This window comes from Nanorana parkeri, unplaced genomic scaffold (genome assembly GCF_000935625.1).
Source record: "Nanorana parkeri isolate BGI_ZX_2015 unplaced genomic scaffold, ASM93562v1 scaffold305, whole genome shotgun sequence".
Taxonomy (NCBI): domain Eukaryota; kingdom Metazoa; phylum Chordata; class Amphibia; order Anura; family Dicroglossidae; genus Nanorana; species Nanorana parkeri.
Window position 1 is genome coordinate 377,256 of NW_017306573.1, and position 24,255 is coordinate 401,510.

The following is a 24,255-nucleotide window of genomic DNA, read 5'->3' on the forward strand; positions in this document are numbered from 1 at the left end:
CATGGAAAACGCTTTATGGTGAAGACAACTTGGCATTGGAGAATGTTGCCTGAGCAGCTTCACTGCAGGCACAGCTTGACCTGGAACCAAGGCGCTATTTTTATGTAAAGCATCTCCATCATTCACAACTTTGCTGTAGGTTGAGGTCCTGACTGGTTGCATTCTGGAGTATGGGACTTGATCACGGTCCCCAGTATGATGATATCATCAGTGTCCTAAACGTTATTCCTTTACATAAATAAGCTCCAACTAGCAACAGAGGTCAGGGTCATCTGAAGCCTCCTTGAGCTGAGGATTGATGTAGAGTAGCCATCATTCACAACTTTGCTGTAGGTTGAGGTCTTCACTGGTTGTGGTTTCCAGGTATGAAAACATCATCAATCAGTGTCAGAGGTCATCTGAAGCCCCCTTGAGCTGAGGATTGATGTAGAGTAGCCATCATTCACAACTTCGCTGTAGGTTGAGGTATTGACTGGTTGGGGTTTCCAGGTAGGAAGACATCATCAATCAGTGTCAGAGGTCACCTGAAGCCGCCCGGAGTTGAGTATTGATGTAGAGTAGCCATCACTCACAACTTTGATGTAGGTTGAGGTCTTGACTGGTTGAGGTTCCAGGTATGATGACATCAATCAGTGTCAGAGGTCATCTGAAGCCCCCTTCAGCTGAGGATTGACATAGAGTAGCCAAGAATCCACCTGTTGGCCACCTTGGCCAGAGGATTATCGTAGCCACCCAAGGATTCATATGTAGCCTCCTTGATTGAGGGTTAGCAGAGGCCAAGGATCCATCAAAACCTCCTTGAGAAGAGCATTGGTGGACAGAGTCTCAGGTTTCTCTACCTGGTGGAGAAGCAGAACCATGGCCCAGATGCCATCCAGTCTTCTGACCATGGGAACATCTGCTGGACGAGGACTTATGGTAGCTTCACTAGGAGTACATGTGATCAAAGATCTGCAATCACACATTGGGTTCATGTACTGTTCCTATGCGGTGACTTTCATTGTTTGTACTGCACATTATACTACATTACTGTACATTTATCTGTTATGGACTCCGGCCAAAAATAACAAGGAGAAGTCCATTAAAAGATAAAAAACAAAAAACCGGGGTCTGTTGTAATATTTTCCTGAAATCCAGAGATTCCTACCACAGTACTTATTTCTGCTGTTAGATGTCTTTCCTCTGAGCCCAGATCATCCTGGACCCACCCCTAATCAGCGACTGGACAGTGTGCTTCCAGTCCCTGTGTCATCTAGTGACCCCTGTGCACCCAGTGGGTCCCATGACTCCAAGTGTCTTCCGGTCCCTGTGTCATCTAGTGACCCCTGTGCACCCAGTGGGTCCAGTGCATCCAGTCCCTGGGACATCTAGTGACCCCTGTGAGTCCAGTGACTCCAAGTGTGCTTCCAGTCCCTGTGTCATCTAGTGACCCCTGTGCACCCAGTGGGTCCCATGACTCCAAGTGTTCTTCCTGTCCCTGTGTCATCTAGTGACCCCTGTGCATCCAGTGCCTCCAGTCCCTGGGACATCTAGTGACCCCTGTGCAGCCCAGGTCATCCTGGACCCTCCCCTAGCCTGTGACTGCTCTCCTACTATCAGCATGCTTCTTGTCAGTGCATGAACTGACTGGCTTCTCCCACAGTCCAGCCCTCCTCTCTCCATCCTTAATGGTCAGACAGTCAGGCTTCTTCAAACTACTGTATGGAAAGCCAATTTCCACTGCTCCACTTGGCCAATTTTGGTAGACCTTCTAGTGGACTGTCGAGAACAACCCACTCTGAGCAATTGTCCGGCGCCATATTTAGAGATACCCAACAGGGGCGTAACTAGAAATCACAGGGCCCCATAGCAAAATTTTGTATGGGGCCCCGTGATTTCTAGTTATACCCCTTGCAGAGCCCACTCGAGATCCCACCTGAGGGTGACCCTGCAGAGCCCACCATAGACTCTCTATGGTGGGCTCTGCAGGATCACCCTCAGGTGGGCTGGTCGCACTCCTTACCTCCTCCGTCGCCGGGCCCGCCTCCTTCTTCGTCACCGAGGCCGCCTCCTCCCCTGCTGCCGAGCACGGGCCCGCCTCCTCCTCCACTGCCGGTGACGTCAGAGGCTCGCAACGTTGATAGAACACCGGGTCCAGCCTGCTCCCCCGCTGCTGCTGGCTCTCATTGTCTGTGGAGACGAACGCGCCGCTGCACAGATGATCTGAACAGCGCCGTGTTCATCTTCAGATGCCAGTGAAAGCCAGCAGCAGAAGATCACATAGCGACCCAGGCGGCCCGCACGGCATCTGGCCGGGCCCCTCTGTGCCCCAGGCCCCATAGCGACCGCCTGGGTCGCTATGGTGATTGTTACGCCACTGATACCCAAGTAGCACAAGGTCCATGGCAAACGTGGCACCAGCTCCTCACACAATGAAAGTGTTTTGTTATATCTTTTCCATAAGGGCGAAAAGGTACCTGTTGATCCCACCGGAAACCATGCCAGCAGATAACTTCCTGTCTTGCACCTCCTCCACATTTTTTAGATGTTATACAATTTAAAGACCCATGTCAGGGGAACCCAAGTGCTGAGGTCTCGTCTCCATGGTCCCGAAGGCTCCAGGATCCGGAAGTCTGGAGCCTTTGTTTATAATACACATTACATGGCCCCAACTGGTGGACACCTGACCCTTATCCATGTCTTTATGGACCTTGCTTTGTGCACTAGTGCGCAGTCATGTTGGAACAGGAAGGGGCCATCCCCAAACTCCTCCCACAAAGTTGTGAGCATGAAATTGTCCAAAATGTCTTGGTGTGCTGATGCCTTAAGAGTTCCCTTCCCTGGAACTAAGGGGCCAAGCCCAACCAATGAAAAACAACCCCCCCCCGCCCCCCCATCGGGGGGGACACGTCCATCGGATTGCCAGACAGAGAAGCGTGATTGGTCCCTCCAGAGAACACGCCTCCACTTCTATAGAGTCCAGTGGCGGCGCGCTTTACACCACGGCATCCCACGCTTTGCATTGCACTTGGTGATGTGCGGCTTGGATGCAGCTGCTCGGCCATGGAAACCCATTCCATGGAGCTCTCTACGCACTGTTGTTGTGCCAATCTGAAGGCCACACGAAGTTTGGAGGTCTGTAGCTATTGGCTCTGCAGACAGTTGGCGACTTCTGCGCACTGTGCGCTTCAGGAAACAAAAAACAACATTAAATCACATAAACATGACAAAAACCATAATGATATCACATTTAAAAAATATTAACAGATAGCCTAAAAATATGTTATCACCAATAAATGATGATATATTATAAGAGAAGCAACGAATACTAATATTTTTATGTAATAAAATAATAATTAAAGAAAATAACAAAAAAAAGGAATGTTGGCAGTTGAAAATTTTTATGTTGCACGATATTAGCGCAACTCCCACAATTTAGTGAAAAATGTACCTAAACACCCCAAACTAAAATAAAATACCAATGTTTAAAAATAGGATATAAAAGATGAGGTGACAACGAGCAAATAGATACCCGACATGCCCAGGTTAAAAATTGCGTGCGTCGATGAAATGGCGACAAACTTCAGTACCCCCAAAAAGTCCATAGACGACGCTTTAAAAGCCCCCCACAGGTCATCAGTTTAGAGATACCCAAAAATACTGGCCCTAGAATCATTGTTCTCACTCGGCGTGCGCGGCGATACCCAACATATGTAGCCCGATCGTCGTTTTCATACGTAGGCGCACCCGACGCGTGTTTTCGTGAAGACGCGCGTGCTCGCGGAGGACTTTTAATTTTTAATTATTTTTACATTTATTTAATATTCATTTTAAAAGCTGATGTTGGTTTTTTTAACTTTACTTTAATTGCTATCACATGGGGGGCTTACAAGCCCCCCTGTGTGATAGCAGATTGGTGGTGACAGGTACTCTTTTTAAGGTGATGCTGGGGGTCCAAAAGACCCCCCCAGTGTCACCTCTGTACTCTAAATAAGCTATTGGGGTGCAGATCGCAGGCTTCAGACGCCCGGCACTGACAGCTCTGGGACAGGAAGTGATGTAATCTGCATCGCTCCCGGTCCCATAGAACAAGGAGGGGATTGGAGGTTCGTCCATGTCCTCCCCAGCTTCCCGCCGACACCACAGAAGCCGGTCCCGGCCCGTAGGAGGGGCAACGGAGCCCGGCAAGCAAGGGGGCGGTCCCTTCACGGGACTGTAGAAGCGATCTGGCAACCGAGAGCCCGAAAGTATCAGGAGATAGGAGAGGACCCGGCGGCATACCTCATCCCGCCGGGTGAACGTCCCCTCCTCCCTCTGCCGGCGTCCATTACCAGGATGGCCGCCGGCAGGCGTCAAAAAGGACCACTGCGCATGCGCGATGAAGTCAGGCGGGGTGTCACCCGGTCCCCGCCCGCGGCTGACACCCACCCTCGGGACGCCACTGTTTTAGAACACAGCTAAAGCACTCCAATTACAGCTTAGGCTCGCATAAACTTCCCTCATATGTCTAACTGATAATATTATATAAGAATTCACAAACTATTATTATTATTGCTATTATTTAAAGATAAGGAGACAAAGGACATGAGAATATATCATAAGTATTAATTATTCAGTTTATTATTATTCAAAGACAAGGGGGAATGTTACATAATAATATATAATAAATGCTACAATTTTTTTAAATTATTTTTATTAATAATAAAATGTCCAGACACGGAGGATAATAATATTTCAGGTTGGATTTGATGGATTTGTGTCTGTTATTCTCCCCAGGATTGGAACCCTCCTCTTGCGTTACGTTGCACGGTGAAGCCATTGCTTTCTGGTTGCTATAGTGACGATCTGCGGCATGGTTGCTATAGTGATGATCTGCGGCAAACCCTCTTCAGAGTCCAGAGAAGACAACACAATCATTTCTGTTTATTGTGGTTTGCATTTCAGTGTCTACGGCTCACCATTTCTTCAACTATGAACTTAGACATCATGATGGAGAACCGGCCGCCCCTCACATCACCGGGTAAGAGGAGACTTTCATGTCTTGGGTATTGAGGATCCCCCTAGATACACACATCCTCTGATATAAAGACATAGAAACAATGTATTCAGTCAGTGTGTGTGTTTCCTACAGATGGGTCCAGGAACACCCCAGAGAGATGTCCTAGGACATTTGGGTGGAATGACCCGTTATTACAATAGGACTGAGTAGTAGTAGAGTACTTTCTCCAAGGTTTGAGGTCCTTCAGGAATCTGAATACATACAGTATATGGCATTACAGAATCCGGATGTGGAGGAAATAATATTTCCTGATGACTAATATTCCTCCTGATGACTATATGTGTTTCACTTTCTTACAGATGGATCCAGTAACAGAAGTTCACCAGAGATATGTCCCCATCCTCTGTATTCCCGTGATTCCACTCAGGAACATCAGGAGATCCCTCAGGAAAATCATGAGATCCCTCAGGCCCGTCGTCTGTATTGCCGGGATTCCACACGGGAACATCCGGAGATCCCTCTAACCCAGCTTCTGTATTCCCGGGATTCCACACAGGAACATCATGAGATCCCTCAGGAACATCATGAGATCCCTCAGGCCCATCCTCTGTATTCCCAGGATTCCAGACAGGAACATCAGGAGATCCCTCGAGCCCATCCTCTGTATTCCCGGGATTCCACACAGGAACATCATGAGGTCCCTCAGGAGGATAAGGTAGATGTCATGTCCTCCATTTCTAAACCAGATGTCCAATATCAGATTATAGATTATGTTGTTCCAAGTGCCTTTTTGTGTTATTTAGGTTGACGGCCAGATTGTTGTTAAAGTTGAGGTGAAGGAGGAAGCAGAAGATCCGCCTATGATGGGTGATGGTCCTTGTAAGGAGGAGGAAATCCCTCCAGAGATCAGCACAGGTGAGGAAAACACTAAATACAGAAAAGAGTCCCAGATTCTCCTTGTTCGGTCACTACAACAATCTCTTCTTCTCCCCCCTGCTCTGTCAGTACCTTCCAGTTTGTCTTTCTAAATTTCAATACAAGACAGCTTGGATGTTACTACAGTTAGGTGACTAGTTGTGTGTTTCCTACAGATGGATCCAGTTACAGAAATACCCCAGGGAGATGTCCCCGTCCTCTGTATTCCCGGGATTCCACACCGGAACATCAGGAGATCCCTGAGGCCCTTCCTCTTTTTTCCCGGGATTCCACAGAGGAACATCATGAGATCCCTCAGGCCCTTCCTCTGTATTCCCAGAATTCCACCCAGGAACATCATGAGATCCCTCAGGAACATCATGAGATCCCTCAGGCCCGTCCTCTGTATTCCCGGGATTCCACCCAGGAACATCATGCAATTCCTCAGGTCAGTCCTCTGTATTCTGGGGATTCCACACAGGAACATCATGAGATCCCTCAGGCCCTTCCTCTGTATTCCCGGGACTTCACCCAGGAACATCATGAGATCCCTCAGGCCCTTCCTCTGTATTCCCGGGATTCCACACAGGAACATCATGAGGTCCCTCAGGAGGATAAGGTAGATGTCATGTCCTCCATTTCTAAACCAGATGTCCAATATCAGATTATAGATTATGTTGTTCCAAGTGCCTTTTTGTGTTATTTAGGTTGACGGCCTGATTGTTGTTAAAGTGAAGGAGGAAGCAGAAGATCCGCCTATGATGGGTGATGATCCATGTAAGGAGGAGGAAATCCCTCAAGAGATCAGCACCGGTGAGTAATAAACACTAAATCCAGAAAAGAGTCCCAGATCCTCCTTGTTCAGTGACTACAACAATCTCTTCTTCTCCCCCCTCCTCTGCCAGTACCTTCCCGTTTGACTTTGTAAATTTTAATACAAGACAGCTTGGATGTTACTACAGTTAGGTGACTAATTGTGTGTTTCCTACAGATGGATCCAGTTACAGAAATACCCCAGGGAGATGTCCCCGTCCTCTGTATTCCCGGGATTCCACACAGGAACATCAGGAGATCCCTCAGGTCAGTCATCTGTATTCTGGGGATTCCACACAGGAACATCATGAGATCCCTCAGGCCCTTCCTCTGTATTCCCAGGACTACAAACAGGAACATCATGAGATCCCTCAGACCCATCCTCTGTATTCCCGGGATTCCACACAGGAACATCATGAGATCCCTCAGGCCCTTCCTCTGTATTCCTGGGATTGCACAGAGGAACATCAGGAGATCCCTCAGGAACATCATGAGATCCCTCAGGCCCGTCCTCTGTATTCCTGGGATTCCACACAGGAACATCATGAGGTCCCTCAGGAGGATAAGGTAGATGTCATGTCCTCCATTTCTAAACCAGATGTCCAATATCAGATTATAGATTATGTTGTTCCAAGTGCCTTTTTGTGGTATTTAGGTTGACGGCCTGATTGTTGTTAAAGTTGAGGTAAAGGAGGAAGCAGAAGATCCGCCTATGATGGGTGATGATCCATGTAAGAAGGAGGAAATCCCTCCAGAGATCGGCACAGGTGAGGAATAAACACTAAATACAGAAAAGAGTCCCAGATTCTCCTTGTTCAGTCACTACAACAATCTCTTCTCCCCCCTCCTCTGTCAGTAGACAGTAATGGGGGGGCAGAGTGTGCTAGGTTTTCTCATTCATCTCCGTACCGGGGAGATTTGCTTCACTCTTATCTTTATTCGCAGACCCCGGAGAAACCAGAGTCACTCCCAGAAACATCAAAGAAGAAGGACAGAGGAAGATTAAAGAAGAGACAATTGTTACAGAGATCAGCACAGGTGAGTAATAAACACTAAATCCAGAAACGAGTCCCAGATTCTCCTTGTTCAGTCACTACAACAATCTCTTCTTCTCCCCCCTCCTCTGTCAGAACCTTCCAGTTTGTCTTTGTAAATTTTAATACAAGACAGCTTGGATGTTACTACAGTTAGGTGACTAATTGTGTGTTTCCTACAGATGGATCCAGTTACAGAAATACCCCAGAGAGATGTCCCCGTCCTCTGTATTCCCGGGATTCCACACCGGAACATCATGAGATCCCTCAGGTCAGTCCTCTGTATTCCCGGTATTCCACACAGGAACATCATGAGATCCCTCAGGCCCGTCCTCTCTATTCCCAGGACTCCACACGGGAACATCATGAGATCCCTCAGGCCCGTCCTCTCTATTCCCAGGACTCCACACGGGAACATCATGAGATCCCTCAGGCCCGTCCTATGTATTCCCGGGATTCCACAGAGGAACATTGTGAGATCCTCAGGCCCTTCCTCTGTATTCCCGGGACGCCACACAGGAACATCATGAGATCCCTGAGGCCCTTCCTCTGTATTCCCGGGATTCCACACAGGAACATCAGGAGGTCCCTCAGGCCCTTCCTTTGTATTCCCAGGATTCCACACAGGAACATCATGAGATCCCTCAGGCCCATCATCTGTATTCCTGGAATTCCTCCCAGGAATATCATGAGATCTTTCAGGATGATCTGGTAGAGGACATTGAGTATCTTACCATAAGACATTAACTATGCTCTCCTGAGATTTTGAGTAGGGCCAGAAATGGATTACGTGAACCCCAGGGCACAATATCAGCAAGACATCCATATCCTTCCCCATGTAGCCAAAGTAGGATTGGTGCCATAATGCCAAACTCCCAGTACTGATCCTAAATGTAATGACGTGATACCAGAATGCTGATATGTGGCGGTGTGCTGACATCTTTAACTCTTTAATTAAATGTTAGATATCCTTGTATGTGTTGCATTGTTCAGGGTGAAAATCCTATTGGTGTGAAAGCTGAAGTGAAAGAAGAAGCAGAGACAGAGGTAAAGGACGAGGAGCTGTGGAAGGCCATGGAGATGCCTCCAGAGAATGGCCCAGGTGAGTCATCAGCATTAAGGTCCTCTGGTTGTCCACTCAGGTGGTTGTAGATGGATCTTCGTCAATCCACCGGTGAGATGAGCCAGGAAAGGTGACGTATAAGCTAATGAAAACATTCCCATTTCTTATTTCCTCAAGGTGAACATAGCAACAGCAAAGGAACATATCCCACTGTGTCTCCCGGAGATGACACGGAACACGACGCCACCACAGTTGTCACTTTAGAGGAAAACCCAGTAGCCCCAAATTTCCAACCGGTACGTAATACTATTTAGGTCATGAATGTAATATACATACCCTGGGGGGGGCAATGGGTTCTGAGATTCTCTGTGAAGGAAGTACTGGCACTGTGATGGATCTTGCCAAACTTACATTACCATGTTCTAGTCAACTGTGTAGACTCCTCCTTGCATCACCTTGGCCCCCCTCAACCTCACTCTACTTACTGCCATAACAAAATGCCCCTTTTACTCACCTTGACTAATGGTCACATGACGTTTGGGTCCCAAGGCTTCTCTCTACATCCTTGCACAGGATGTGGGGTCCTTCTTCGGGTGTCCATGTCAACACCTGCCTAATGAGCACGCTTACTATAGGCTGTCCAGCACTGGGGTCTTCTCAGGATCTAGAAGAAAGTCTAGAAGGCGATTAGTGGAGGGGGAGTATTGGGGATCAGCTGGTTTGGCATATCAGGCTTGCTGGATTACCGGTCCCCCAATGGGCGCCAACGAGGGACCCAGACAGCAGACTTAGGTAAGTATGAAACACTCACAATGTTTTTAACAAACCAAGGCCTTGGCCAGGATATTTGCCTGGGGAAGGCCCTGGCCATTGTTAACATTTGCCTGGGTCTAGCCTTGGCCATGGTTAACTTTTGCCTGGGGATGGCCTTGGCCAGGGTTAACTTTTGCCTGGGGATGGCCTTGGCCAGGCTTAACTTTTGCCTGGGGAAGGCCTTGGCCAGTGTTAACTTTTGCCTGGGGATGGCCTTGGCCAGGCTTAACTTTTGCCTGGGAAGGCCTTGGCCAGGGTTAACCTTTAGCTGGGGATGGCCATGGCCAGGGTTAACTTTTGCCTGTGGATGGCCTTGGCTAGGGTTAACTTTTGCATGGGAAAGGCCTTGGGCAGGGTTAACTTTTGCCTGGGGATGGCCTTGGCCAGGATAATATTTGCCTGGGTAAGGCCTTGGCCAGGGTTAACATCTGCCTGGGGATGGCCTTGGCCAGGCTTATCTTTTGCCTGGGGATGGCCTTGGCCAGGTTTAACGTTTAGCTGGGGATGGCCTTGGCCAGGGTTAACTTTTGCCTGGGGAAGGCCTTGGCCAGGGTTAAATTTTGCCTGGGATATCCTTGGCCAGGGTTAAATTTTGCCTGAGGATATCCTTGGCCAGGGTTTACTTTTAGCTGGGGATGGTCTTGGCCAGGGTTAATTTTTGCCTGGGGTAGGCCTTGGCCAGGGTTGAATTTTGCCTGGGGCAGGCCTTGGCCACAGATGGGGATAGCCAGGGTTAACTTTTGCCTAGGATTGGCCTTTTAGGAACTCCAAGGGAAAAAATCAAATTGGTCCTGGGGAAGAGTCTAACTTAAGAGTCATCAATGACTATCAGTTACCTAGCACCAGGACTATGAGTTTCGGAGAATGAGTATGAGGTCTAGTCTGTATGCTGGCATCGGTACGGTTGTAGGCGTGGTGGGCTTTGTTATCATGGCTGACAAGGCCGCATTCAATCCTCTGCTGTAAACAAAGCTAGCAGGGTCTTGTCCTGTATTAAAAAGGGGATGTATTGCAGGGACAAGTCTATAATTTTGCCACTTTATAGATCATTGGTTCGACCTCATCTGGAGTACGCGGTCCAGTTCTGGTCACCAGTACTAAGAAAAGATGTCCTTGAGTTGGAAAAAGTCCAGCGAAGGGCAACCAAACTAATTAGGGGTATGGAGGACCAGAGCTACGAGACGAGGCTACTAAATTTAAACATGTTCACATTAGAGGTGAGGAGATTAAGGGGGGATATGATTTCCATGTACAAAATGTTTAATGGTGGTAGCAACATTAGCGATAAACTGTTTAAAATTAACTCCATTACAAAAACTAGAGGCCACCACCTAAAATTGGTGGAAAAAAAATTCCAGCACAAGGGGCGAAGGGGGTTCTTCACAGTAAGATCAGTTAGGGTCTGGAACTCACTGCCAAAAGAAACTTTTGGACGATTTCTTAAGGGACCGTAATATACAGGGGTACGGGTACTCCTAGAATGAGATCCTATTAGGTTGGACTTGATGGACTAATGTCTTTATTCAACCTCAAATACTATGTAACTATGTAACTATGTTCTCATGGTTAGAAAATTGTGTCCTCCACTCAATAGTCCAGGGTTCCTGGAATGTTCTGATGCTGCATCTTAAGAGAAGAAGTCTTGAGGACCCAACCAAGTTCAGGAATCTTGTGTAGGCTCACCGTAACGATGTACGGAGGCAATAAGGGCCTACAGTGTGCTCCATCGTGTCACGAATTAGCGATGTCTTGCTTTAAATACAAATTTCAAAAACATCTGACGGAGAAAATGTTTGTCTTCTCAGGTCAAGCCGAAACAGAGAAAGTTGTATTATTGCTCCGAGTGCGGCAAATGGTTCAACCGTAAAGATCAGTTTGTCCACCATCAGCGTATGCACACAGGGGAGAAGCCCTATTCATGTGCAGAATGCGGCCGATGCTTCAACCAGAGGGCCCACCTCCATAAGCACCGAAGGACTCACTCTGGTGAGAAGCCGTTTAGATGTTCAGATTGCGGGAAGTGCTTCTCGCAGAGGTTTTCTCTCGTCCAACATCAGGGAATGCACATGGAGGGCAAGCCGTACTCCTGCTCCGAGTGCGGCAAATCCTTTGGCGCCAAATCAACCCTGGTTGGCCACCTTAGGACGCACACAGGCGAGAAGCCTTTTTCCTGTCCCAAGTGTGGGAAGTCCTTCACAGCCAGGTCCAGCCTGGTCATCCATGAAAATATGCACCTGGACAAGAAGCCGTTTTCATGTGCCGAATGCAGCAAACGCTTCATTCAGAAGTTCCAGCTAGAACGGCACCAGAGAATTCACACAGGGGTGAAGCCATATGTGTGTTCGGACTGCGGGAAAAGCTTCACCCAGAAGTCCCATCTCGTCAGCCATCAGAGGCTTCACAAGGGCGACAAGTGTTATTCGTGCTCGGAGTGTGGGAAAAGCTTCTTGTGGCAGGCATCTCTCACTGTTCACCAGAAGGGGCACCGGGGGGAAAACTCATATTCATGTTCAGAGTGTGGGAAAGGTTTTTTCTCAAAGGCTTCTATTGTTAAACATCGCAGAATCCACAAAGATGCATAGCTGGTTTGAGCGAGGTTTGTGGGCTACACTCTTTCAAGATTGCATTCTTATAGGGAGTAGGGGGTATTGGAGTCCTGCTCATTCCATCAAGTTTCAACCATTTGAAGTCCGCGGTGTTACACCCCCTTCCCGTGGCGGCCATTTTTCATTATTCAGCGCTGCGGTACTTTGACTGACATTTATTCCCTCATGCAACGCTGTACTGAAATTAATTTTATACAATTTTTTGGGGACGGATAGAGCTTTCTTTTGTTGGTATTTAATCACCACTGGGGGGGAGGGGGGTGTTTATTTTTTACTATATTAAGGAAAAACTGTTTCCCCTAAATTAAATGATAAAACGTTTATTATCACCCCATTTTTTTGCTAAAATATAATAGACGGGGGTCACGTCGGGTAAATAGACACCGAACATGTCAAGCCTTAAAATTGAGCGCGCGTGCGAAACCTCAAAAAACTACCATACTCAAAATTGGCTATAGGCGACGCTTTAAAAGCTTTTACCGCTCATCAGTTTAGTGTTATCAGTGATTGATGGCTCTAGAATGATTGCTCGCACTGCGACGTCCACGGAGATATGTAACATGTGTAGCGCAATTGTCTTAAACATTTTGCGTTTTTTTAAAAACTTTTTTTATTTTTTTTTGGACTTATTGTTATTGCTATCACATAGAGGGGATAACAATCCCCCTATATAATAGCAAAGGCACACTGACAGGTCCTCTTTATGCTATCACATAGGGGGGATAACAATCCCCCTATATAATAGCAAAGGCACACTGACAGGTCCTCTTTATGCTATCATATAGGGGGGATAACAATCCCCCTATTAAATAGCAAAGGCACACTGACAGGTCCTCTTTATGCTATCATATAGGGGGGATAACAATCCCCCTATTAAATAGCAAAGGCACACTGACAGGTCCTCTTTATGCTATCACATGGGGATAACAATCCCCCTATATAATAGCAAAGGCACACTGACAGGTCCTCTTTATGCTATCACATAGGGGGGATAACAATCCCCCTATTTAATAGCAAAGGCACACTGACAGGTCCTCTTTATGCTATCACATGGGGATAACAATCCCCCTATATAATAGCAAAGGTACACTGACAGGTCCTCTTTATGGAGACATTAGGGGTCTCTAAGACCCCTAATGTCACCTGGGGACCCCCAAAAGAAGCTGATGAAGCAAAGTTCCCAGTCATCAGCTTCTTCTCTCTGGCAATAACAGCCGGATGACTGACAGGTGAATGTGGAAGTGATGTAATGCACATCACTTCCGCATTCAGACCTCGGAGGCAGTTTAGCAAGGAGGAAGATGCTGATCCCCCTCCCATCTTACCTCCTGATGCCCTCCCGAGCCGCAGATGGGGTGGCGGATCCCGGGTTTGAAGGTGAGGGGTCAGGATCGGGCGGCACTCATGGCGGCGGCGGCACTTGAGGACGGGGAGGGGGCAGCCAGCCAGCACATACATACGATCGGCAGGCTATAGAGCCGCTGATCGTATGTATGTCAAACAGCCGGGATTGGCTGTAAAGAACGGGCGGGTCTGATTACGTCAACCCACCAATGTGGGGGTGGAATATAATGTATTATGCGCAGTCAGTAGCCCAGCGTTGACCTTCCATGGTATGCGTTGGGCGGTGGAGGTAAAGCTCCTCCAGGAGCAGATATCAATGAGGGACGGGTGTGAGAATCGGAGGACGCGGTGAGGAGGAGGCGTGTGAAGATGCGTCACCAGTGAAAAGAACAGAGGAGGTGATGGTCAACGTGGTGGATATGTGCAGCTTCCGTGGACATTTCCATTCTTCACCAATCTCATACCCGTCTCTATCTAAAATCAGATTGGTGGGATTTTTGATAAAGTGGGCGTGGCTTTCCTGTCACAAGTCATACAGTTGCCTGTCCAGATTTTGACAATTTGGTGGCACGTTGAAATAAAAACAATCTGAAGGTATTCTGTCACGTGTATGGCTTGGGCTTCTTAAACGGGACCTATCGTTGAACAAGACCTCCCTCAGCAGATGGAGTCACAGGGGTGTGGAAATTTTGTTAAAAACTACTTGTCCAAGGGCTAAAGTGGGGGCCAAATCTACTTGTCCTTCACGACAATCTACTTGATCCAGTCCAAGCCCTGCTCTTCCCTATTGGCAGAGATCATGCGCCTACATGCCAAATCGGTTGGCCATGTGACCAGGCACCAGAGGACTGTTATAACACCGGCTCCAACACACAGCTTAATGTTCCGATCCTTTAATAAATATCAGATGAACGGTTCACATCATTAAGCCACTAACGCGTTTCAGCCACACATGGACTTAGCCATAGCTATGACTAAGGCCATGTGGGGCTGAAACGTGTTTTTGGGTCAATGATGCAAATTGTTCATCTGATATTTATTTAAGGATCGGAACATGAAGCTGTGTGCTGGAACCTGTGTTATAACAGGCCTGTGGTGCCTGGTTATATTACATTGGTATATTTGCTGCTTCCTGAGGCGGGCGGAGCCCTTCCGGAGCACCAGCGGTTCCCAGTCCGGCACAATATTGCCGTTTTGTGTACCACAGGGCTGTAACATGTTATTATTTTAAAGGAGCAAGTTGGGCCGAGTGGCTAGGGGTGCTCCTACTGACCAATTGCCGGCCTTGTTGGGGGGTTTCAGCCTGATCCAGAGCTCCAGATTTTGTCACTCACCCTATTTGAGGTCCTCTTCCTTTTGTGTTCTCCATCACCCCATGGGCACCCAATCTTCCTCCTAACATGAAGAATAATGTGGAGGTACATACACTATATCACCAAAAGTATTGGGCCCCTCCCACTCCAAATCATTAGATTCAGGTGTTCCGTGATATTTCCTGGCTACTAAATATTCCGCGGTCACCTGTTACTGGTATTATAACAAAGTGGAAGCAACTGGGAACAACAGCAACTCAGCCAGGAAGTGGTAGACCACATCACATGACAGGGCGGGGTCGGCTGAAGAGCACAGTGCGCAGAAGTCGCCAACTGTCTGCAGAGTCAATAGCTACAGACCTCCAAACTTGGTGTGGCCTTCAGATTGGCACAACAACAGTGTGTAGAGAGCTTCATGGAATGGGTTTCCATGGCCGTGCAGCCAAAGTGTAAAGTGGGGGGGGGTGAGGGGGGGGGTTGTTTTTCAGGGGTTGGGCTTGGCCCCTTAGTTCCAGTGAAGGGAACTCTTAAGACATCAGCACACCAAGACATTTTGGACAATTTCATGCCCCCAACTTTGTGGACCCCCATTTTGTTGCTTTTAGTTTGGTTTCAACCAAAAACACTTCCTGATTTGAAGCCCCAGAAGATAAAAATTGGGGTGGAATGGAATCAAAATGTTTTCTCTGGTGACCCCGACATTGTCTATCCAACATTATCTGAATTGCAGCTTCCGTACTTCTCACAGCTTGGTGTGGTCCCTCTCAGTTGAGATTCTGTTTTCAACCTTGCCAGTCACATGACCCCAATGGTCTCCACCACTGAATGCTTTGACGACCTGCCAACTAGACCTAGGAGAACCATTCCTAGTTAGTCTCAGGCAAGAATATTTAGTATTACTTGTGGCCTTCTTTCAGCTTGGGGGTCAGAAGTGACCTGTACTCCAGTAGTTCCTTCCCCATCAACCACCTCAACTCACATTGTCTCCTAGCCTCTAAGTGTACACAACAATATTACGCCAGCCTCATAGTTCCCGGTTACATTCCTGTTAACCACGGGGCTCTCTTATCTGATGCTGATGCACACGCAGGAACTGGGAGGCAGAGCCTATTATTAGCATGTCCCCAGAGGGTTGATAGGAAGCTTCTGACCCTTGATTCTCAAGCTGAAGAATCTGGCTCAGAGTAGGAAGACCTACATAGGAGGAGTAACTATCAATCTTTGAGAAGTAAGTTACCACAAAAGACAGAGACAAAGATAGAGAGCGTAGGCTTGCCGAGAGGAGCAATGAAGTCACTCGCATCTTCTCTTTATGTGGCTATAGCTGCAATATAGCTGCAAAATCCCCAAGGGGAAGAAATAAACTTCTCCCCAACCCTGCCCCCTAGGAGTGGACTCTACCACTCCTAGGAGGCAGGGCTGGGGAGAAGATTCTTTTAGGGTGGAAGGGAGGTTCCCATCTCAAGTCCCACCCCTGCAGACTCCAGATAACACATGCAGAATCTGCATCACGGCACGGCCTAACTTATGTATATGGGAGCACAGGTTTGGGCTGTGTCAGGCAAAGAGTGCCCCTGTGTGTCCAGCACAGTCAGCCCATGAGGAGCTAATTAAGCGTGGGCGGGCCTCTCTGTACAGAAAAGGAGGAACAATGTAAAAAAAAGGAGACACGCTTTATTTTTCTTGATATTTATTGCCAAACTAACGGCCCGACCTTTATTTTTTTGGAAACACCTCAGCCAACTGGGAACTCGTAGCCAGGAAATTAATTCAACCCGGTCCTGTGAGATACAGCTACTTTGCCATTACCTACAATGCTGTGCTCTCAAACTGCGGTTCCTTTGCAGGTGCTTTGAGTAAAAGCCTGACCTCAGCTTCTAAGAGGTTATAGGAAGTCTAGGATGGAACCTTTAGAGCCGTCGCTGCCTCTGAATGGACAACACCAAATTTTACCAAAATTTCTTACACGTATCCCAACGTTAGCCAGGTTCTTGAATTCAACCAATACGGGCTTTATTCTAATTCCTCAGATTACTATCCAAAGCCATGATCACCCCCATTATGGAGGACGTCCAATGAAGGGCACATGGGAAACTACCATGTTGTTTCATATTTTGAGTTCCATCTGGCTTCAAAAATATGGAGTAACCTGCGATTCTGATTGCATTAGTGGCATCCATACCTATCACACAATCCCCCATAAGGAAACCATAAGGTCCCCCCATGCAGCAGTGGATACAAGAATGATGCGTATGGAAGAGCTAGTATCCATACTGATCACACAATCCCCCATAAGGAGACCGTAAGGTCCCCCCATGCAGCAGTGGATACATAAATTATGCGTATGGAAGAGCTAGTATCCATACCTATCACACAATCCCCCATAAGGAGACCATAAGGTCCCCCCATGCAACAGTGGATACATAAATGATGCGTATGGAAGAGCTAGTATCCATACCTATCACACAATCCCCCATAAGGAGACCGTAAGGTCCCCCCATGCAGCAGTGGATACATAAATGATGCGTATGGAAGAGCTAATGGTCCACCTTTATGACCAATACCCTCAACTTTCCAATACTTGGACCACCTGGATCCTCTTCCAAGTGCATAATTCCAAACATTACTGACCCAACCAACCTTGCTGAACCCTCTTAACACCTCATAGTACTCATTGGAGTGCCCCCTTCTCTCAACACCCCAGGCATCTCTTTAGCCCTACCTTTGACCCTTCTTCCTCTCCCTACTGCTTCATCCTTTGACCCTCCACGCTCTCCTCCTCTTACATTTCTGCACTGGCTCCTTACTGGGCGATTTTGCACCTTTTGATAGGGGTGTGCCCTGTCCTGGAGCAGACAGGTCCATCATACGGTGTTTGCCTCCAATGGAGTGGCTACCCAAGACTTTGACCATCAGAGGACCAAGGAGCCTGTAGCCCAACTCAACTTCATCAAACAATATCCCGCTGGGCGCCCTGCGACCGGTGCCAAGTGTTTATGCCATGGTGTCGGTGCCATGTGTTTATGTGTTCTATGTTACTCACTTCTTTTGTGGATGGATAACAAAATTGCCAATAAAGAATATAATAATGTCAGAGAAGTCCAGCAAGCAATCATAGAACTGGTACTGTGGGAGACGGTTTCGTGCTGGTAATGCTCGTAGTCGTGTGCATGCGTGCACATGCAACGGCGCTCACATTTAATAATGGCGCCAAAAGTCAGATTTAAACTTGTATCTCGCATGCACTCAGTGCTGAGAGTTCTTCAGCTAGTACCCTGCTTCCCGTGTCTCTGTTCCTGATTCTGTTGTTCCTGATATTGACCCGGCTTGCTCTTGTACTCTGCTGATTGCTGCCTGCCCCTGACCTTGGCTTGAACTGGACCTTCCTCCCGTTTGCTGATTCCACACTGCCTTGCCTGCATGTTACCAACCCGGCCTGCTCCTTAACCTGCCTCTGTTTGCTGATTTGTACCTCGCTGCCCGCCTGATCGGGACCCGGCTACAGGGCAGCCATCAGGGGAATATGGACGATACTCATGTAAGGGGCTCGGGCAGCCTGGGGGGCCCGCCCGGGTTCCTTACATGACTATCGGCCGACGGTAAAGGGCAAGGAGGCAGAGGCCTGGCCCTAGCAGCGCAGGGCCCCAGCATTGCTGCTCCAGCGTCTTTGAGACAAGCAAGGGCCCCATCAGCGACGCTGCTCGTTTGATGTCGGACTGGCCGGAAGTGACGTCACTTCTGGCCGTTCCGGCGGCAGAGGAGGCCATGTGTGCAGGTAAGAGGAGCTAGGAAGGAAGGAAGGAAAGGAGGGAGGGGAGGGATGCAGCCCTGACAAGCACACCTGAGACCCCTTCAGAGCCCACCATAGACAGTCTCAGATGGGCTGTGCAGCATCTATGGTGGGCTCTGCAGGTTCACTCAGGTGGGTCCTGTGTCCAGCGCGTCACTAAGTCCTGCATCCAGCGCGTCCCTACACACTCTGTCCACCATTACCAGGGGTGTTTGGACAAGAGAAGCAAGGGAGGCCGCCCTCGTCATCTCAGGCTCTCACCAGGTACGTGACAAATAAAGAGGGTTGTATGACCACCAAGTGCACCTAAATGGACCTCTTCCGTCATGGGGTGGCTTTGGCTAGTACTCTGTAGACTTGGTTCTATCAGTTAGTTGTTGATTTGATTCAAGAACCTGCCTCATTTTGGGATGACATTTAATACAATATAGTGTTATCCATTCAAGGGTAGTGACGGCTCTATAGGTACAGTACATGTTTTGGTTAAGTTGTACTATTACCATGGTGCCGCTGGAGTTTTCAACCGAAAAAAAGTGGAATCTCCCTTAAAGAGTCATTATCGCCCAATCCCACTAACTTCCGCAGGGGGGCATCTGTCAAGTACATGCATGGACATTAGGTATAAGAATATACTGATATCTGCCTTGGCTAGAGAAAGATCGCCTGGTTCTTTTGGCAAGGACGTGCCGAAATTTGAACTGTGGCTCCTCTGTGTTTCCACTTCTCCTCCTTTGGGGCCTGTCATAGCTGAGCAGGTCTGAGTCCGTTAAAAAATGTTAATCCAGTTGCATCTTTCCAATGCACATGATGAGCTGTGCTCCTCGGGGGGCGGGCACAGAAACAGATTGGGATGTGTCAGCCTGCCCACGAAGAGTATTACAAATGTGTATGCCCTACAGAAGGCCAGTGGACAATCACATTGAATACCTGTAGGTTTTTTTTGGAGGTCATGCACAATACCCTCCCATCTCCCCCTGAAATTAAGTCACCTATAAGGCAGAAGGTGGGGACAATCGGCTAGTTACACCACTTCCTGTTCATACCAGGTGATGCCCTCACCTTTTCCACCACACATGTGGTGCTTTGTAGATACAACTGCTGTGTTTTTGACTGGGCCTATTGGAAGCCCAATTTTTTTCCTGGCCCAAACTTGCTCAGATATGGCAGGAGGAGCAAAAACCACAGTGCTAAAAAGTGGCCACATGCTAAACCTCAAAGCCACACATGCCCGAGTGGCAGTTCGAGGCACGGGGCCACATATTTTTCACAGAAAAATACTCAAGGCTTTCTAAAAACATGAAGGGTTTGTGTGTCCAGCTCATCTACAAAGGGACCTTAACGGAGTTCTTCTTTGAGGTAAGAATTTGGGAAATTGGTGGTCCTCTGCCCAGCGTGCATCTTCTGATGCTGGGCGAGATGGGACTTCTGGGCGAAGCCTTTGCCGCACTCCGAGCACGACACGGGCTTCAGCCCCTTGTGCTTGCGCTCGTGGTAGAACAAGGACGAGCGCCACTGAAAAGTCTTCCCGCATTCGGCGCACGAATAGGACTTCTCCCCCGAGTGCATCTTGAGATGTTCCATCAGGCTGGACTTCTGGACAAAGTACTTCCCACACTCCGAGCAGGAGAAGGGTTTCTCGTTGAGGTGAGTCCTTTGGTGCATGACCAGCGCTGACCTCTTGGCGAAGCATTCTCCGCATTCGGAGCAGGAGTACGGCTCCTTCCCCTTGTGGGTCCTCTGGTGCTGCATGAAGTTGGACTTCTGGGCAAAGCACTTGCCGCACTCGGAGCAAAAAAACGGGACCTCGCCCCGGTGCTTCCTCAGATGGTGCTCAAGGGACGGCTTCCACGTGAAAGACTTCCCGCACTCCGGGCAGGAGTAAGGTTTCTCCCCCGTGTGCATACGCTGGTGCCGAACGAGGTTGGACTTTTTGGCAAAACACTTTCCACAATCTGGGCACGAGTGGGGCTTCTCCTTTAGGTGCATGACCTGATGCCTCAAAAAGGTTGACATTTTGGCAAATCTTTTACCGCACTCAGAACACGAATAGCACTTCTTGCCGATGCAAGTCTTACGGTGGCCAACGAGATGCGACTTCTGGGCAAAAGACTTGCCGCAGGTCGGACAGGGATGGGAAGATACGTCCACATGAGTCCTCTGACAGCCCCCACACTGAAGACACGGATGGGTTACGCCCTCTCTACTAGTCACTGGGTGCGAGTGATAGGCAAAACACCCCTTGTGTGTAGATGGATCCAATGACGGATCTGCCATTTGAAGTCCTGGATGGAGATGTAGGGTAAGAGGGTTTTCTTCTGTTTGGATGTCATCGTCTTCTATCTCACCATCTGTAGAGATCAGGTGACCTTCTGTGTTATGCCTACAATTTGGTCCATCTGGGGCAAAGCAGAAACAGGAGAAGATTAGAAATGGTTGAACTAATCCGTAGGTGAGTCCTATACAATGGGGAATTGGTGGCAGAGGAAATGACGAGAGGAGATTCTATAGAATGAGAGACCCGACACCAGGCTCCCAGTAATGTGTTCTTCTAACATTATAGTTATGAGCTTCCTTGGATGGAAACGATAAACCTTTCAGACGGCCAATTTCTTTAATATTAATTGTCTCTGTTCTTTCCTTTACATTTTGGATGGAGTGGGAAAGGGGGGATTTACCCTTCTGTTTGAACTGGTGGCCATTGTCACCAAGAAAGTGATAGGAAATCCCACATTCTAGAGTTGTCCCCAGAACAAGGTTTGAGGAGAACTCTTCCTCGGGGGGCAGCTATTCCCTTCACTTTGGAAGGTTTCCTGTACTGGTGCATCTCTGGGACAGGAAGTGAAGACAAATTCCCCAAAAATAAATTGGCAAGGGTTTCAACCCTTCCCTACGTTATCCACCAGGCTATGCCACGTGGAACATGGCCTTCTTAAAACAGGAGATGTATACATATCATAACACCGCAAACCAAGAAAATTAGATTATACTTTATATAGTCGGGGAGTCCTGCAAAAGCCTTCCCAGAAGAGTGGAGCCTGTTATAGGTGCAAAAGAGGGGGGCGGGGCAGTTCTGCATTAATGGCCATGGTTTTGGAATGGGATGTCCAACAAGCTTATTTCGGTGTGATGGTCAGATGTCCACAAGCTATTGGCCATATAGTGTATATCTAGGTGTCTATCACCTAATGATACTGTACACTAGACATATGCTGCCCCCTTCTATCATGCCTGCTGCCCATTGCATCAAAGACTGGCTCCTATTAGGAGAGACGGAGTCTATTAGAGGCTGATGGCTCCTGACTCCCCCCACTAGACACATACCGTCCCCCCATTACTGTCTACTGACAGAGGAGGAGGGAGAAGAAGAGATTGTTGTAGTGACTGAACAAGGAGAATCTGGGACTCTTTTCTGGATTTAGTGTTTATTCCTCACCTGTGCTGATCTCTGGAGGAACATCATCCTCCTTACACGCCTCGTCACCCCTCACATATGGATCTTCTTCAACTTTAATAATTACCAGTTCCTCATCCTATATAGGACAATGGGACATTTTCTTTAGGTCCAGCCTTTAAGTTAAAACATATCAGCAACATTTTTAACTCAGGTTTGTAGATAATACAAATATGCATCTCATCCCACTAAGTTCCTGCTCTAGATTTGCCCATTTATTGAGGCAATGCCGTATTAGGTATTACATAGCTTCTCTACAATCCAAAGTGTAGACACAGTTGGGTATTTATTAAGTCATTTACCTGATGGTTCTCCGGGATTTCATGATGTTCCTGTGTGGAATCCCGGGAATACAGAGGACTAGCCTGAGGTATCTCATGATGTTTCTGAGGGATCTCATGATGTTTCTGAGGGATCTCATGATGTTTTTGAGGGATCTCATTATGTTTTTGAGGGATCTCATGATGTTTCTGAGGTATCTCATGATGTTTCTGAGGTATCTCATTATGTTTCTGAGGGATCTCATTATGTTCCTGTGTGGAGTTCTGGGAATACAGAGGACGGGGACATCTCTCTGGGGTATTTCTGTTACTGGACCCATCTGTAGGAAACACACACACTGACTGAATACATTGTTTCTATGTCTTTATATCAGAGGATGTGTGTATCTAGGGGGGACTCAATACTCAAGAAGTGAAAGTCTCCTCTTACCCGGTGATGTGAGGGGCGGCCGGTTCTCCATCATGACGTCCTTGTAGAGATCCCGGTGTCCTTCTAGATACTCCCACTCCTCCATGGAGAAATAGACAGAGACATCCTGACACCTTATAGGAACCTGACACACACAATGATACAGTCACCATCCAGACACATCCCTTGTCTGTTCCTGGACCACGTCCCAGAATTCCCGGCACCGCTCACCTCTCCTGTCAGCAGCTCGATGATCTTCTGGATGACTTCTAAGATCTTTTTGTCTGGTGTCTGGTAGGGTGATGGAGGCATCATTTTGAAGCTGTGGCTCCTACTCCATTCTCTGGATAAACAGTTGTGGCTTCTTGGTGTCATGTGATCACATGAATTCTTCACAGGTCCATAATCCTACACAGTAAAAAAAAAATGTCATGTGACCTCCCAGAATCCTCCTCACCTCTCCGGTCAGGTCTGTGTTTTATTAATAGAGATAGGAGTGGTGTCATGCGACCTCCCAGAATCCTCCTCACCTCTCCGGTCAGGTCTGTGTTTTATTAATAGAGAAAAGAGTCATGTCATGTGACCTCCCAGAATCCTCCTCACCTCTCCGGTCAGGTCTGTTTTATTACTAGAGATAAGAGTGATGTCATGTGACCTCCCAGAAGCCTCCTCACCTCTCCGGTCAGCAGGTAGATGATCTCCAGGGTGAAGCTCAATATCTTTTCAGTCATGTGACTCCGTTCCTTCTCCATCCTCAGTGATGAGGCCAGGTATAGACTCGGCTCCTCATGGGAGGGGCTGAACATGATGAGACCTCTACAAAGGTGAAAACAAGACAAGAAAACATCACGGTAAAGCAGAATGCTCGCTCAGGATGTACAGAGACTGATGTGACTGGCTCAGTGTTCTCTGTACAGCACAGCGGTATATGTCAGAGCTATATAACTGTAAGGCAATGTAAGGGGAATAATAATAAATAGTGACAACAATAATATATAAGACTAGCCATGCATTACCTCAGATTCCAATGACCCCCCTGGCAGCAGAAAGTGGGCACAGGCAGGACTCAGATGCCCCACCCTGCCCTGGTACTGAACCATCAATAGAAGTACAGAGTTCCCCTCACACTCTCTCTGCGTATGCGCAGAAGCCTGCCAGCAGAACCTTCCATTGGCAGAGCCGGAGACAGCAAATATCCAACAATTCAGAGCAAATACTAGAGGCTGAACCTCCTGCAAAGTGTTTTCTGTGCACAGGGGGCGGCCATTTTCTTGTAGCACAGATGAGGACAGTTCTAGAGATGATGGAGATCTCCGTGTTATACAAAGATTAAGATATCGGTATGGGATTTCTGGTAATAATATAAAGCTCGATATTATTATTATTATTATTACTAGAATAAAAAAAACATAGTTACACTATAAATAATAATATTAATACTAGAA

At 47.8% G+C, this 24,255-nt stretch overlaps 2 protein-coding genes across 2 annotated transcripts in view; one reads left to right on the forward strand and one right to left on the reverse strand.

Annotated features, from left to right (window-relative positions):
* Positions 1 to 858: 858 nt before the first annotated feature.
* Positions 859 to 12,198, forward strand: LOC108788098 (zinc finger protein 154-like). The gene is made up of 10 exons (XM_018557833.1): positions 859 to 918; positions 5,338 to 5,391; positions 5,782 to 5,893; positions 6,626 to 6,706; positions 7,387 to 7,437; positions 7,652 to 7,744; positions 8,514 to 8,587; positions 8,734 to 8,842; positions 8,981 to 9,099; positions 11,422 to 12,198. Exons 1-10 carry the CDS (start codon positions 859 to 861, stop codon positions 12,196 to 12,198), a joined length of 1,530 nt encoding a protein of 509 aa, XP_018413335.1.
* A 7,806-nt stretch (positions 12,199 to 20,004) lies between these two features.
* The window catches only part of LOC108788099 (zinc finger protein 62 homolog), a 949,422-nt gene continuing 945,171 nt past the window's right edge, over positions 20,005 to 24,255 (reverse strand). Inside the window, exon 11 of the mRNA XM_018557834.1 lies at positions 20,005 to 20,692. Within this exon, the coding sequence (XP_018413336.1) occupies positions 20,005 to 20,692 (688 nt within the window). The remainder of the gene's footprint in view (positions 20,693 to 24,255) is intronic.

Bases quoted from the DNA above. Each gene is read 5' to 3' on its own strand.
- LOC108788098 (XM_018557833.1), top strand. From the start codon at position 859: ATGGCCCAGATGCCATCCAGTCTTCTGACCATGGGAACATCTGCTGGA. The intron at 5,894-6,625 runs GTGAGGAAAACA...TTGTTGTTAAAG, and splicing joins CCCTCCAGAGATCAGCACAG to TGAAGGAGGAAGCAGAAGAT. The intron at 7,745-8,513 runs GTGAGTAATAAA...GATTTTGAGTAG, and splicing joins TGTTACAGAGATCAGCACAG to GGCCAGAAATGGATTACGTG.